Source organism: Triticum urartu, chromosome 2A, assembly GCF_056163025.1.
Source record: "Triticum urartu cultivar PI428250 chromosome 2A, HENAU_Tu73, whole genome shotgun sequence".
NCBI classification, from domain to species: Eukaryota; Viridiplantae; Streptophyta; class Magnoliopsida; order Poales; family Poaceae; genus Triticum; species Triticum urartu.
This window is the reverse complement of record NC_141874.1, coordinates 47736251-47752295: the sequence shown is the minus strand read 5'-3', so window position 1 is coordinate 47752295 and position 16045 is coordinate 47736251. Positions and strand designations below refer to the sequence as shown.

General features: G+C 47.9%; 1 protein-coding gene across 1 annotated transcript; it reads left to right on the top strand.

Moving 5' to 3' along the window:
- Positions 1–2096: 2096 nt before the first annotated feature.
- Positions 2097–2678, top strand: LOC125540867 (uncharacterized). The gene has a single exon (XM_048704404.2). It carries the CDS (start codon positions 2097–2099, stop codon positions 2676–2678), a length of 582 nt encoding a protein of 193 aa, XP_048560361.2.
- Positions 2679–16045: the final 13367 nt, after the last annotated feature.

The following is a 16045-nucleotide window of genomic DNA, read 5'->3' as shown; positions in this document are numbered from 1 at the left end:
AGAAATGGAATTGCATGACATGCATAGTAGCTCTTCTAGTATCCTAAACTCTGTGTCGGCTGTTGGACATGTTAACTAGCCAGGTGGTGGCTGCTGAATAAATAGGCAATTTTTCGACTAATTTAATCCATAAATAGATGACTAGCATGGCATTGACAGAATTAGCAACATACTGATATTGATCTAACGAGCACGTGCTACGCAAACAGTAGACAGGTCTACAAATAATGCTAGTACTGCTAATACGGAAATAATCAGGAGAGGGACATACACTTTATACCCTCCAGTAGGCCATGCAGAAGCCGCCGCGGCGATGGCGGCAGCAGCGGTGTCCTCGGCTGCCTTCTTGTTGGCCTCGAGCTTCTCGGCGGCGGCACGTTCGGCGTCGGTGGACATGGTGATGATGAGGGCGACGCGGACGTAGAGGAAGCAGACGAACAGTGAGCAGTCGCGTAGTCGCTTCCCAAAAATCTATTCGCCCCTCTCCCGTACAGGAACCAGCAAAGGAACGACGGTGGGCAGTGCGCGTGAGCAGATGTGATCTGTTCGTGGCGGCTAGGGTTGGGAGACACCGCACACTTATATAGGCGCAGCCAAGGTTGTCAGAATCGCGATTCTGTTATACGATTCTACGACTTTACGATCCAAACTAACCCCTATGATTCTACGACTTTAGTTCATAGAATCTACGTTTCTACGATCCTGATAGTGAAGATTCTACCATTTGCGATCTTACCATCGGAGCTCCGATCCGATTCAAATCGCGATTCTGACAACCTTGGGCGCAGCCGCATGGAGAGACGTGGGCTCGACCCACGTTCCGTGACAGCCCACGATCCGGCGAAGGAGGAGTGCGCCACGACCTCTTCTATTCTCAAGCTTCAATAGTATGTAGAAAAGAAACCCTTATAAAGAGGTCCAACTTCTTCTCCATTAGCTGGATGGGACTAAACTTTCCACTACGCCTAGTGTCATATACCCACATGGGCCCTTAGAAATTTTATTAGAAATTGCTAGGCAAGCACATCCCAAATTTCAGCAGTGGCGGCTGACCTCCGTGCCACCCCCACCCCCAAGGCGAAGGGACAAAGCGAGCTGTATACTGATTGGGTTCGGATGAACCCAATGAACTTGGCCATATCCCTTTTATAATTGGTACTTTAGCACTCTTTTCGATCCAAAATAAGTGTCTTGATTTTACTAAATTAAACTTACTTTTACCACATAATGAACCCAATGAATTCAATTATGTTTTTTCATTTTAAAAATGGATTTTTTTTTTACCTACACACCCCTGCCAAGGTGCCAATTACAGCGGCACCTAACCCCTAGGGGGTGGAGGTGCATATTATTTTGGCCGAGGCCATTTGGCCAACTTTAGTTGTGGGAGATGCCATTTTGAACCCAAAAATGGAACTCGATATTGCTCGAGTATTTGGTAGACAAAAAACTTAATGTGTGCCTACTATAGTTGATCATATTTAACATGTTTGTAGAAAAACTAGCCAGTGAGTTGACCTCGTACTATACTTGTTCGTGGAGCATAATGGACATACTGAAACAGTAGAAATTTGTAAGCATAAATCTCAGGTGTCAGAGAAATCATAAATACGTGGTAGCAAGTACTCCCTCCGTCCAAAAACTATTGTCATAGTTTTAGGTCAAATTTGAAATGAAACCACGACAATAATTTTGGAACGGAGTGAGTAATTAAGTTAACTGCTCTTTGCTTACACAAGTGAAGCGCGATCCAGATGTCGTCCTAAGCTTACATATGTTGCATTGAACAAAGGTGAAGCACATGAGATGATCGAGATGATCCCTGAAGTCTTCTTGGTAAGATGGCATCTAAAGAGGAAGGAAGAAGGACTTAGAAGTTGCAGATCGCATCGTTACTTGCATGTGGTATAGTCAACTAAACGCCACTTAAGCTCCATCGGCCACTGTACTTTTTTAAAGCCTTCTCCTTGCTACCTCCACACCACGGACGTACGTGATATTACTAAGATATTAGAGCCATTACACGGCCTTAACCACTATAAGTACCCTTGCAATCCTTCTCTTAAAACTCATCACATTTACACAGACGTCTCACAATGGTGGGCACCAAACTCGCAGCTCTTGGGGTCTTTGTTATTTTGAGCATTGGATTAGCCAGTGCTGCAAGAGTGGCCAGATACTCTAGTGCAGCAGAGACCAGCATGGGAGGGGAGGGAGGGGGCGGTGGGTATGTGACTGGCGGCGGCTCGGGGTCAGGGAACGGTGTTGGGTCTGCCGAGAGTGGAGGTGGTGGAGTCCGTGCAAGCATTGTTGGCGGTGGAGACGGAGGCGGCAGCAGCCAATATGGTGGTTCGGGATACGGCGAAGGATCTGGCTCGGGCATGAGCTCCGGTATGTATAACAAAGGGTCTCATTATGATTTCGGTGGATATTCAAGCAGTGCCGCGAATGGCGGTGGTGGCGGTGGGGGACAAGCTGGAGATCGCGATGGATCAAGCGGTCATGGTGTCGGCAGCGGCATTGCCTCTGGCTCTGGTAAGGCGGCCGGAGTTTCAAGAGGACCTAGTTATCTAAATGCTAAATCTGATGGAAATGGTGGCGGCAAAGGCAGCGCTCAAAATGGCGGGAGCGGAGGTGGTCAAGGCGGTGGATCTGGGAATGGTGACGCACACCCGTAGTTTTTTTTTATAACTAGCTAAGTACGAAGATGGTTTGCAGCCTCTAGTGTTTCACATCGGCATCATCGCTACTTATTCCCTTTTATTATGTCCTTGTTTCATGTATTAAGGGGCCCGAATAAAGGCACATTGTTTGGATTAAATGTACTAGCTAGTGCATCTCCATGGGACTATGCATTATATGTTACTACTATATAATATATATACCATCGGTTTTCATTTCATGAATGTTCCAGTCTATAATCAAAGAAATAAAATGAAATATATGAACACTTAGTAAGTCTGAATGTGGTGGGTAACTGTTAAGACAGCAAATGATGTATGTATCATAATTTTAATAGTAAAGATAGCTTAGATACCTTGAAAACATATCACACTCCTGTGTTTTAAGGGTGATGAGGCGTCCCACATGTGCCCCATGCAGCTTGTCTACCAAACAAGAACAATACTAATTGAATATATAAACATACAGTGAGAGTAATATCTGTTAAGTGTCATGCACTAGCCAACGCAACCAAAAGTCTGAACTTATGAAAAGAGCTAGTGCAATCCACATATACTGTAACACCCCCTCTCACGTGTGACGGGGAAGACAAGTCAACACGTGCAACCAGAAGAGAGCGACGGCGCGCGAAACTCATGTATGACTCAAGAGGCCTCTACGTGGACACAAATGGGGGCTACCAGCAATTTTTAATAAATTGCGAAAGCCAGGACTTGAACTCAAGACCTTAGCTTCGATACCATGTTAAGCTTCATGCACTAGCCAACGCAACCAAAAGTCCGAACTTATGGAAAGAGCTAGTGCAATCCACATATATTGTAACAATATCAAGTAGTTCCCGTGTATAATCAATGGGCATACATCATTTTCTACCCCATATCTGTAAATTTGTAACCCCCATTATACCATTTAAAATCCTTCCACATTTTATCTCATAATTACTTGGAACTTTGTGGCCATGGCTTTTATCAATACATATTGTTATTTTTCTCAAACTGGCAAATCAAACCAACAAGTCAAATGACGTGGAAGATCATCTCAGGGTGGATAACCTGTACTTAAGGGAGCACGTAGTATAGGAGCACTGCAGTGCAGCTGGCTGAACAATGTTCACCAAGATTTGACACAATTCATAGACTTTGACATGATATGCCACCAATGAATACGTGTACTACCACGTCAACCTAAAAGTGGGCCCTGCTTCTCAGTTTACAGAAATTAATAGAGTAAGGAAAAAGTTGTCATAAACTCACAACTAACGAGCAAAATATGGCAAGCTAAATGATGTAAGAAAATTGCAAAGTCACGACATGAGGGCAAAATATGGAATATACTCATGAGGTAGTACTATTAACTGCCAAGATGATTACATTCTATCAGAACCGAGTAATTATATTGTTTTACCCGCATATGTAAACAAAAAAAGTCAGAAGTGTTTATATGAACATGCACTTCTAGTATTGTAGATAATATAAATGAAATTAATAGGTAATACATGTTGCATGAGCATCCTTCAGGAACACATAAACTTCACATCAAAGCATGTTTCTGCAGGATACACAGTTACATCAACATGAGCTTGGAGATGTTGCTATCACTAGTAGAATTGATGTTACATTTCACTAAGATCCAAATGATCTCTGAGGACAAAATGCAAAAGGTTGAGATACGAAACAATAGGAGATAACATGCAGAATACAAAGAGATAACATGCAAAATGCGTAGTTAAAGCAAATATATTCATGATGTATTCAACTGAAGATGACTACCTAAGAAAGTACAATTTTTCATGATGTGGTCTCAATTTTATTAATTTGGCCATTCAAAAACATAATTTGGCACTCTTATCCATCAACAAGGAACAAACATAATTAACCGGTTTCAGAAAATGGACATTATACATATAAAATTACGAAATGCGCAACTACTTTTTTTAATGGAGACAAAAGTTTGGCTTCGTCACATTAGTTAAGAGGAGGTTTACAATTTACAGCCAACAGACATGTCATATGGCCAAACAACAAGCCTACTCCCATGAGGTGTGGTATATAGCTCAAGTGTTTTCCCCCAGCGATTCCTGAAATAGCGGCCTCGCTCTTGATCATGGCAGCTATGGAAGTGGCATGGAAAGAACATTGTGAAAGCAACATGCATTTCTCTCATTCCAGAGTATCCGAGGAATAAGCATCTACACATCAGTTGTTACTTTCATTAAAACAGAATCCAAAGAATAGCTCAAATGGTCACATCTACTATAAAGAATAGGACCAATGCATAGACTAGTTAAGCTAGTTTGCCTAGATCCACTAACCATTATATATAATTTCAACGCTTAGCGCGACGCAACTGTGCATTTGGAAGCAGCCATGAACACACATCACAGATTGAAACAGCAGGAAGGATGGATCTAGTCAGCCATGAGGAAAATTTGAGCATCGATTTTGTCAACTACAATTGTGTACGTCACTAAATCTAGGTGCATATGACGTATGGATGTTTCTCTTATGTGGAACACAATCGTACAAGGACCATAATAAACTGAGATGTATTATGTAGTATAGTAGTACGTATTCATTAGTAAGTCAATTAACAAAGCCTCGGTGTCACAAATATCGATGCAATAAAAATTATAGTTGAGCATCTTTGTTCTCTAATTGGAAAAAAACAACGAATTGTTTTATTTTTTAGTGTAGTTAATTTTTTGATATGAGTTTGACTTTGTATATTGCTAGCGATGTTTGTTGGTAATCCTCAAGGCTCCATTTATCAGCGACCTTTATATTATCACTTTTCCCTATGTTGTTGGTTCATGCTCATGAACAAGAGTTTACTCATTTTTCACATTACTCCTGTACAACAACTTGTTGTTTCAACGGAATATATGTGATCTTGTCTAAGACACTCCAACCTACCAACTCGGTACATTTATCTGATGTCAATCCAAACTCCCACAACTCATGTATAAACCATCGTATGTTGGTTTCAATTATTTATGTGCCACACGATGAACCCCCCCCCCCCCTACATAACAATAAAAATCAAAAGGAAAAGGCACATCCATCGTATAAACATCACAAGTATATTGTGTATTCATGATGTGCTCATTTAGTGTGTAGGAATGTACATGATGATTTCTTGATTTTATTAATTTGCCAATTCGTACCAAAAAAACATAGAACCTAAATTCTGATACAATAAACACATGTTGCACCATGTTTGAAACAATGGGTACACATCAGATGGCATTGCTATAGCTGAATATAGAGTGAAGAATGGCCAACTGTCCCATAGTCTGATAGTCACATGCGGTACAAAGAATAAGAACAATGCAAAGACTAAGCGAGACTAACTAGCTAGATCCACTACCATCACATATGAGTAGTTTAAAGGATCCAAGCGAGGAAACCATGCCTTTTGAAACCAGCAAGGAACACCTAGATCTACTAATTCATGCTACCTTACCTGCATAATCGTACCCTTGGAAGCATATATAAGACTGGAGCATCGGGGAGGGTGGATCGAGTCTGCCACTAGGAAGGAAGACACTGATGAAGCTATGTACCTAGGATAGGGGCATGGACCTGTCCTAAGAGCCCTACCCAAGGACATCTCTGGAAGAAGTCACCTTTCAATCGACTTGAAGGTATCCCACTCGACGGATTCAAGACACTCGACCAGGAAGCTACCACTCGACTGACAGGAGATCTAAAGTCACTCCGCAAGCAAACGATCGGCCATTAAGTAGTCTTTATGGTCATCATAGCACTTTATTAGGGACATTACCAGTAACGCTCAGTCTTAATGTATTTTAACCCTGCATTACTGAGGGCCGGAGGGGTCTGGCGAACTCTATATAAGCCACCCCCCTCCTCAGTAGCAAGGGTTCGCACCCCTGTAATCCATACACACATAATCCAATCGACTGCCTCTGGGCACCGAGACGTAGGGTTGTTACTTCCTCCGCGAAGGGCCTGAACTCGTACATCCTGGTGTGTTTACAACTTCTCCATAGCTGAGATCTAGCCTCTCCATACATACCCCCCTCCATCACGGTCAGAGTTAGAACCACGACAGTTGGCGCCCACCGTGGGGCAGGAGTCTTAGAGCCTAGTTGGAGAAGTTGCGATTTTTCTGATCCCTTTGATCATGGTTTCGTGTGTAGTTTTGGTGGAGGGCCGCGAGATCCGTCTCGGCGCGCTCACGTTCATCGCCGACGACTCCGCTTGGCTTCAGGAGGCTCCACTCGACATCGACGCCCTCCCCGTCCGCGGTGCGACGCACTTCCGCGCATGTGTTCGTGGCGTCCTCCTGCGGCAGCCGTCGACCCAGTATCGGTCGGCTCCCGTGTCATCTTCCCGCCCTGTCTCCCACCGGCGCAAGCGCTCCGGTCGGTCGAGACTTCAGAGGTGGGTGAGGCATGCCGTGGCCCGCCGGTCGGCAGCCCCACAAGTCGCGGCAATCGAGCCCGACGAATCCCTCTACGGCCTGTTCGACCTGTCGACTGGCTCTGCGGAGACCGCATCCGAGTGCGACAGCAGCGACCCAGCGGCTGAGGTTCTGGCGGTCGATGGAACACACAGTCCTCCCGGTTTCCCTCGCACCGATGGAGGCGCGGGTGGAGGCGACCCGTCGCATCCTCACGATGAGTATCTCCCCGAACCTCTCACGTCATTGCAGCGAGAGGAGCTTCGCCGCCGGAACATGGATGCACTCCACACCCCTATCGTCGGAGAAACCCCCGAGGCCCGGGCCTTGGAGGACGCGCGCTTGGCTAACTTGGCCGAGCGCACTCGACTGGAGAATCTCCAGCGAATACTCGACGAGCAAGCGCGTCAGCAAGCTCCCGAGTCCAGTCGACGTCAGCTCTTCCCGCCTACGCAGGTATATCGAACCCCTATTCAGAATTTGGCAGCCGCGGCCCGTATAGCGGAATCGATTCAGCCCTCCCAGTCAGAGGCTGGCAGGGGCTTGTTGCAAATCAGAGCATTGCTTCGGGCAGCGGGGAACCAGAATTCCGCTGTTTCTCAATCGCGGAATAGGATCCACAGTCGATCTGTTGCAACGAATACAGTCCAGTCGGCTCACAGCCCAAGATCGCCCCCGAGGCATGAGGGACGCGGAGACCGGCACGATCAGTACAGAAGAAATGAGCAGTATGATCACCGGTTCGATCGACGTCGAGTGCCAACCCCTCCCCCGAGGAGTGGGTCATATGCGCCTCGACAGCAGGATGACAGACACCCTCATAGTGTTGGGCGGAGGGTTCCAGTCGATCCCAGGGACCCAGGCTTTGATGCGAGATCCATCCTCGTTCAGGGTCTGGTTGACAGGAACAGAGCTCACCGAGAAGGCCACGACAAAGATGCGCCTGCCAGCAGCAGAGTACGTGTTTCGGGGCCAGAGTGTTTTAGTCGAGCCATCAGAGCCGCAGTGATTCCTCTCAACTTCAGGTTGGCGACTGGAGTAAGCAAGTTCACCAGTGAGTCTAAGCCTGACACTTGGCTCGAAGATTACCGAGTGGCTGTCCAGATTGGCGGTGGCAGTGATGTGGCTATGAAGCATTTGCCTCTCATGTTAGAGGGCTCAGCCAGAGCGTGGCTGAATCAGTTAGCACCCAGCAGCATCTACACTTGGGAGGACCTCTCCCAAGTGTTTGTTACAACCTTTGAAGGAACATGCAAGCGACCTGCAGGCCTTACAGAATTGCGGTCTTGCGTGCAGAAACCGAATGAAACTCTGAGGGATTACATCCAGAGGTGGATCACATTGCATCACACAGTTGAGAATGTACCAGATCATCAAGCAGTTTGTGCCTTTAAAGAAGGCGTTAAGTACAGAGAATTGAATCTGAAGTTCGGTCGAACCGGAGAGATGTCTCTGAATCAGATGATGGAGATCGCCACCAAATACGCTAATGGCGAAGACGAAGATCGACTCCGGAGTGGCAAGCACAAGGCAGTGGCCCAAGAAACCGGAGGAAATTCCAGTCGAAAACAGAAGCGGAAGGCCGAGCCAGTCGCCCCTGGGGAGGCCCTGGCCGTAACCCAGGGAAAATTCAAGGGAAAACCCAAGGGGCCCTGGAACCCCAAGAAAGTCAAGGATCAAGATGGAAATGATGTTTTGGATCTGCCATGTCACATCCACACCAAGAAAGATGAAGAGGGTAATCTTATTTACCCAAAGCATACCACTCGACAGTGCCGGCTCCTGATCCAGCAGTTTCAAGGCAAGCAGTCCAAAGACAAGGAAAAAGAGTCAGACAGAGTTGAGGACAAAGAAGATAGTGACGATGGATACCCCCAAGTCAATTCCACCCTGATGATTTTTGCTGATGTCGAAAGCAAAAGTCGACTGAAAGTCATTAACCGTGAGGTGAATATGGTTGCTCCGGCAACACCCAATTACCTGAAATGGTCTCAGACTGCCATCACATTCGACCAGTCTGATCAGCCTACGCACATTGCCACCCCTGGGAGGCAAGCTTTGGTGGTCGACCCAGTTGTCGAAGGCACTCGACTGACCAAAGTCCTGATGGATGGTGGCAGTGGCCTGAACATACTGTATGCAGAAACATTGAAAGGGATGGGCATTCTGATGTCCAGGCTCAGTACCAGTAACATGAGCTTCCATGGAGTCATTCCTGGGAAGAAAGCCGAATCACTCGGCCAGATTGCTCTTGATGTGGTTTTCGGTGATTCAAAGAATTACCGCAAGGAAAAGTTGACATTCGAGGTTGTGGACTTCCAAAGTGCTTATCATGCCATTTTGGGCAGGCCAGCTTATGCACGCTTCATGGCTCGACCGTGTTATGTGTATCTCAAACTGAAGATGCCTGGCCCCAGAGGTGTGATCACTGTTACAGGCAATCGAAAGAAAGCAGAAGAGTGTTTTCAGAAAGGCTCAAAGATCGCTGATGCTCAGATGGCAGTGGTTGAGCTGCAAGAGTACCAGAAGACTGCCGATCCGAGTGAATTGCTATGAGCCAAGAAGCCTGCTTCAGAATCAGCTTTTCAGTCGTCCGGTGAAACCAAAGGCAGCCCACATTCACCCGACTGACCCCAATGCTACCCCGACTCACATCTCAACGACGCTCGACTCCAAATAGGAAGAAGCGCTCATCCAGTTCCTCCGTGAGAACTGGGACATCTTCGCATGGAAGCCCTCTGACATGCCTGGAGTTCCCAGGGAGCTGGCTGAGCACCGTCTACGAGTCGACCCAAAATTTAAGCCTGTGAAAGAACATCTTTGACGGTCCGCCGTCCAGAAGAGGAAAGCTGTTGGCGAGGAGGTGGATCGGCTCTTAGCAGCGAAGTTCATCCGAGAGATTTACCACTCCGAGTGGCTCGCCAATGCTGTCATGGTCCCCAAGAAGGACAAGTCACTTCGCATGTGCATTGATTTTAAACATATCAATCGGGCCAGCCCGAAAGATCATTTTCCTCTCCCTCGCATCGACCAAATAGTCGACTCGACCGCGGGGTGCGAGCGATTGTCTTTTCTAGACGCCTATTCCGGGTACCATCAGATCCGTCTGTATGGACCCGACGAGATCAAAACGGCTTTCATCACTCCATTCGGATGCTTCTGTTACGTCACCATGCCGTTCGGCCTCAAGAATGCCGGAGCCACGTTCATGAGGATGATTCAGAAGTGTGTACTCACTCAAATCAGTCGGAATGTGGAGGCATACATGGATGACATTGTGGTCAAGTCACGGAAAAGTTCCGACTTGCGGACTGACCTTGCTGAAACCTTTGCCAACCTCAGGAGGTATGATATCAAACTCAATCCATCAAAGTGCACATTCGGAGTTCCAGGTGGAAAGTTACTCGGTTTTCTCGTTTCCGAACAGGGGATCGACGCCAATCCTGAAAAAGTTGGTACCATACTCTGGATGAAGCGTCCTGTGCGTGTGCACGATGTCCAAAAGCTTACAGGCTGCTTGGCCACTCTAAGTCGATTCATTTCTCGTCTCGGTGAAAAGGCGTTGCCTCTTTACCGACTGATGAAGAAGTCTGACAAGTTCGAGTGGACTCCAGAAGCTGATGCAGCATTTGCAGAGCTCAAAGCTCTACTCTCCACCCAGCCGGTGCTTGCTGCCCCAATCAGTAAAGAGCCTCTGCTGCTTTACATTGCAGCCACAGGACAAGTTGTCAGTACAGTACTTACGGTCGAGTGGGAAGAAGAAGGAAAGGCCTTCAGAGTTCAGCGCCCAGTATATTATGTGTCTGAAGTTTTGACCCCTTCAAAACAAAGATATCCTCATTACCAGAAGCTTGTATATGGGATTTATATGACCACGAAGAAGGTTGCACATTACTTCTCTGACCACTCCATTACAGTCGTCAGCGACGCCCCACTGTCAAAGATTCTGCACAACAGAGATGCAACTGGTCGAGTGGCAAAGTGGGCGATTGAACTCCTTCCCTTAGATATCAAGTTTGAAGCAAAGAAGGATATCAAGTCGCCTGGAGCACATCCACTCACCATCAGTCCAAGAAGATCCTTTTACAGAAGAAGCCCCGCAGCCGAAAAGTGCCACAGATCCGACTGAAGTCGAAGTTCCTGCTGTGGTCGACCTAATCATGGAAGTCTTGGCAATCACTCCCGACTGGACGATACCGTACATCGCGTATATCCTGAGGAAAGAACTCCCGGAGGACGAGGAAGAGGCTCGACAGATCGTCCGTCGATCCAAGGCCTTCACAGTCATAAAGGGACAGTTGTATAGAGAAAGCGCGACTGGAATCGGTCAGAAGTGCATAACACCAGAAGAAGGTTAGATAATCCTTGATGATATCCACTCGGGGACCTGTGGTCACCATGCGTCTTCTCGGACCATTGTGGCTAAAGCATACCGAGCGGGATTTTACTGGACAAGAGCAAATGAAATGGCAAAGGAGATAGTCGACAAGTGTGGAGGGTGCCAGTTCTACTCCAACATGTCACACAAGCCTGCATCAGCCCTGAAGACCATTCCACTCGTCTGGCCCTTTGCGGTTTGGGGACTGGACATGGTTGGTCCACTGAGAACAAGCAGGAGCGGTTTCACACATGTGCTTGTGGCAGTCGACAAGTTTACCAAATGGATTGAAGCTAAACCTATCAAGAATCTTGATGCTTGCACTGTATCAGTTTCGTCAGGGGGTTAACATTCAGATATGGAGTCCCGCATAGCATCATCACTGACAATGGGTCAAAGTTTGATTCGGACAAGTTCAGAGCTTTTTGCGCCTCTTAGGGCACACGAGTCGACTACGCATCGGTCGCCCATCCCCAGTCGAACGGACAAGCTGAAAGGGCAAATGGTCTGATTCTCAAAGGACTAAAGCCCCGGCTGATGCGTGATCTCAAGCACGCAGCGGGCGCATGGGTCGACGAGCTTCCGTCGGTTCTGTGGGGATTGAGGACCACCCCAAATCGGTCGACTGGAAGAACTCCGTTCTTTCTGGTTTACGGAGCCGAAGCAGTCCTGCTGAGCGATCTACTTCACAATGCGGCACGAGTCGAGCTTTACACCAAAGATGAAGCAGAACAAGCCCGGCAAGATGCAGTCGACCTCCTGGAAGAAGAAAGAGAAATGGCTATGATCCGATCGACCATTTACCAGCAAGACTTGCGTCGATTCCATGCCAGAAATGTGAAGAGTCGAGCCTTCCAAGAAGGGGATTTGGTCCTCCGAGTGGATCAACAGAAACCACACAAGCTCGCCCCTACTTGGGAAGGCCCCTTCATCGTCACCAGAGTCCTCCACAATGGAGCATATCACCTTTACAATATCGGTCGCCAGATCGACGAGCCGCGAGCTTGGAATGCGGAACTGCTTCGCCCCTTTTACACTTGAGTTCTCTCTCGGATAAGATGTAATAAGAAAAACTTCTACAGTTCATTTTTATCAAAGACAAGAGTGTTCCAATAATTGCTGTCACTTTTGTTTGCGTACGAAATACCCCAGTGGGTGACTTAGCTGCGAATCCGTTTCGCCTAAGTTTGTAAAAAAAAATCCTACCGAGTGGAGAGCAAACCTCCCACTCGGGGGCTTAGCTGCAGCCCAGTGCTCGCCTAAGTGTTTAAAAATCCTACCGAGTGGAGAGCAAACCTCCCACTCGGGGGCTTAGCTGCAGCCCAGTGCTCGCCTAAGAGTTTTAAAATCCTACCGAGTGGCGAGCCAGACTCCCACTCGGAGGCTTAGCTGCAGCCCAGTGCTCGCCTAAGTGTTTAAAAAATCCTACCGAGTGGAGAGCAAACCTCCCACTCGGGGGCTTAGCTGCAGCCCAGTGCTCGCCTAAGTGTTTAAAAAATCCTACCGAGTGGAGAGCAAACCTCCCACTCGGGGGCTTAGCTGCAGCCCAGTGCTCGCCTAAGAGTTTTAAAATCCTACTGAGTGGCGAGCCAGACTCCCACTCGGAGGCTTAGCTGCAGCCTAGTGCTCGCCTAAGTGTTTAAAAAATCCTACCGAGTGGAGAGCAAACCTCCCACTCGGGGGCTTAGCTACAGCCCAGTGCTCGCTTAAGAGTTTTAAAATCCTACCGAGTGGCGAGCCAGACTCCCACTCAGAGGCTTAGCTGCAGCCCAGTGCTCGCCTGAGTGTTTAAAAAATCCTACGGAGTGGAGAGCAAACCTCCCACTCGGGGGCTTAGCTGCAGCCGAGTGCTCGCCTAAGAGTTTTAAAAGCCTACCGAGTGGCGAGCCAGACTCCCACTCGAAGGCTTAGCTGCAGCCCAGTGCTCGCCTAAGAGTTTTAAAATCCTACCGAGTGGCGAGCCAGTCTCCCACTCGGAGGCTTAGCTGCAGCCCAGTGCTCGCCTAAGTGTTTGAAAACTCCTACCGAGTGGAGAGCAAACCTCCCACTCGGGGGCTTAGCCACAGCCCAGTGCTCGCCTAAGAGTTTTGAAAATCCTATCGAGTGGAGAGCAAACCTCCCACTCGGGGGCTTAGCTGCAGTCCAAGTACTCGCCTAAGTTTGAAAAATCTTACCGAGTGGAGAGCAAACCTCCCACTCGGGGGCTTAGCTGCAGCCCAGCGCTCGCCTAAGTATGGAACACAACCCAACCCGCAAGGATGACGAGGCGCAAATCAACTGCTACCTTCTCCTTCGGAGCTGCACCACAAATACAAGGTTATTTCGAGTGAAGATCTAGTTCCACTCGACGGATCGACCATGAAGATATTCAACGATAAATCAAGTTCATATAAGACCCAAAGGTCCCAGGCCTCAGATCAAAGTACTCGAGCCCTCGGCTCGACAGAGTTTAACAGTTACAAAATCCACTCGGCATTCCGAGGCAAATTTAAAGTGAAGCATAAAAGTTTTTCATCCTCAAGCGGAGGACTGGAAGGGGCGACGAACTCGTCCAAGTCGACCCCGTCTGCAATACGAGTAGCAGCAGCAATGAAAGTCTCCATGAAGTCTTGAAAGCTGTGCTTCCTGGTATTGGCAACTTGGATGGCGGCCAGCTTTTCTTCTCGTGCCTCCTTGCAATGGACGCGGACCAGAGACAGAGCGACATCAGCACCACATCTAGCAGAAGATTTCTTCCATTCCGCCACTCGACCCGGGACTTCATCCAGTCGAACCATCAGGGACTCGAGGTCGTTCTGAAGCGTCGTTCCAGGCCAAAGTGATGTGTCGATCCGCGACATCGCAACCTTCAGCCGAGCAAGATAGTCAACAACGCTGGTAACACAAGACTCCAGTCGGAGCACGTTCATAGCAGCCTCGTCCTTCACGAGAGAATTGGCGGGATCCAAGCCTGGCTCCACTCGACTGGTTTCCTCTTCGAAGCTCTGGCAGAATTCTGCAAACACGATTCAAGAATAAGACAGTGGCCTTACGCGGGCTTGGTAACTGCAAGACAGCCGGGTCGGAGTAATTACCTTCGAGCATGACGAACAACTTCTTGGCGAGTCCACCGAGATAAGCCCCCAGATCGTTTACCTTCCCCGCCAGCTCACCCGCCTGGTCGTGCAGAACCATTTTGTCGTTCTTCAGTCGGCTGACCTCTTGATTAGCTGTCTCGAGAGCAGTTTTCAGTCTGGAGTTCTCCTGTTTAAGAGTTCCGACCGAAGCCAGTTTCTCTTCTGCAAGCTTCATTTTGCTCAAGGCCTCCTTCTGTGCTTCGGCAAGATCTTGATCCTTCTTATTCAGAGCTTCCTCCAGTTTATCTACAGAACGTCGAGTGAACTCAACATCAAGAACGGGCAAGAAAGGAAAGTCACTCGTCAAGAATGAGAAACTTCACCAGCCATACCTTTTGCTTCGTCTCGCGCCTTCTGCAGGTTCTGTTGAGCGAGCTTCAAGTCAAGGTTGAGCTGGATCTGTTTGTTCTCCAACTCAGTGTAGAGAGCCACAAGTTCACAGGATTTCTGCAAAAGTCAGTCGACAGAGGTCCAATGTAACACCCTCGATGCGACTATAGCTCCCACGTGTCGAGGCACGACTTAAAGACATAATCGCATTGAAGGCATCTGTCGCAAGTTAGGCAATCTTCACAACATCCCATGTAATAATAATAAAAGGGGAGATAACATAGTTGGCTTACACTCGCCGCGTCAATCAAGTACATAAATAACATTACATCATCCATACACTCAAGGCCCGACTACGGCGCCAAAATAAAAGAGAACCCAACATGCGACAACGGTCCCGTTCACCCCCAACTGGGCACCACTACTGATCATCGGGAAAGGAAACATAGTATCGTTGAGAGTCTTCGTCGAACTCCCACTTGAGCTCACACGCGTCTCCTGGAGCGGAATCATCAGGCCCTGCATCTGGTGTAATAGTAATCTGTGAGCCACAGGGACTCAGCAATCTCGCACCCTCGCGATCAAGACTATTTAAGCTTATAGGTGTGGCAAGGTAAAATATGAGTGGAGCTGCAGCAAGCGACTAGCAAGTATGGTGGCTAACTTATTCGCAAAGGAGAGCGAGAAGAGGAGGCAAGGCACGAGCGAGAAACTAGAGAATAACCTGCGCAAACATTACTCCAACACCGTGTCCACTTCGCGGACTCCGTAGAAAAGAGGCCATCACGGTAACACACTCAGTTGATTCATTTTAATTAATTAAGGTTCAAGTTATCTACAACCGGACATTAACAAATTCCTATCTGCCCATAACCGCGGGCACGGCTTTCGAAAGTTCAATCCCTGCAGGGGAGTCCCAACTTAGCCCATGACAAGCTCTCACGGTCAACGAAGGAATAGACCTCCTCCCAAGACATTCCGATCAGACTCGGTATCTTGGTAACTCAAGACACTTCGACAGGTTAAAACAAGACCAGCAACACCGCCCGAATGTGCCGACAAATCCCGATAGGAGCTACACATATCTCTTTCTCAGGGCACACTCAGATTGTCT

What these genes read in the sequence shown, in the direction of transcription:
- LOC125540867 (XM_048704404.2), top strand. Translation starts at nt 2,097, where the DNA reads ATGGTGGGCACCAAACTCGCAGCTCTTGGGGTCTTTGTTATTTTGAGC.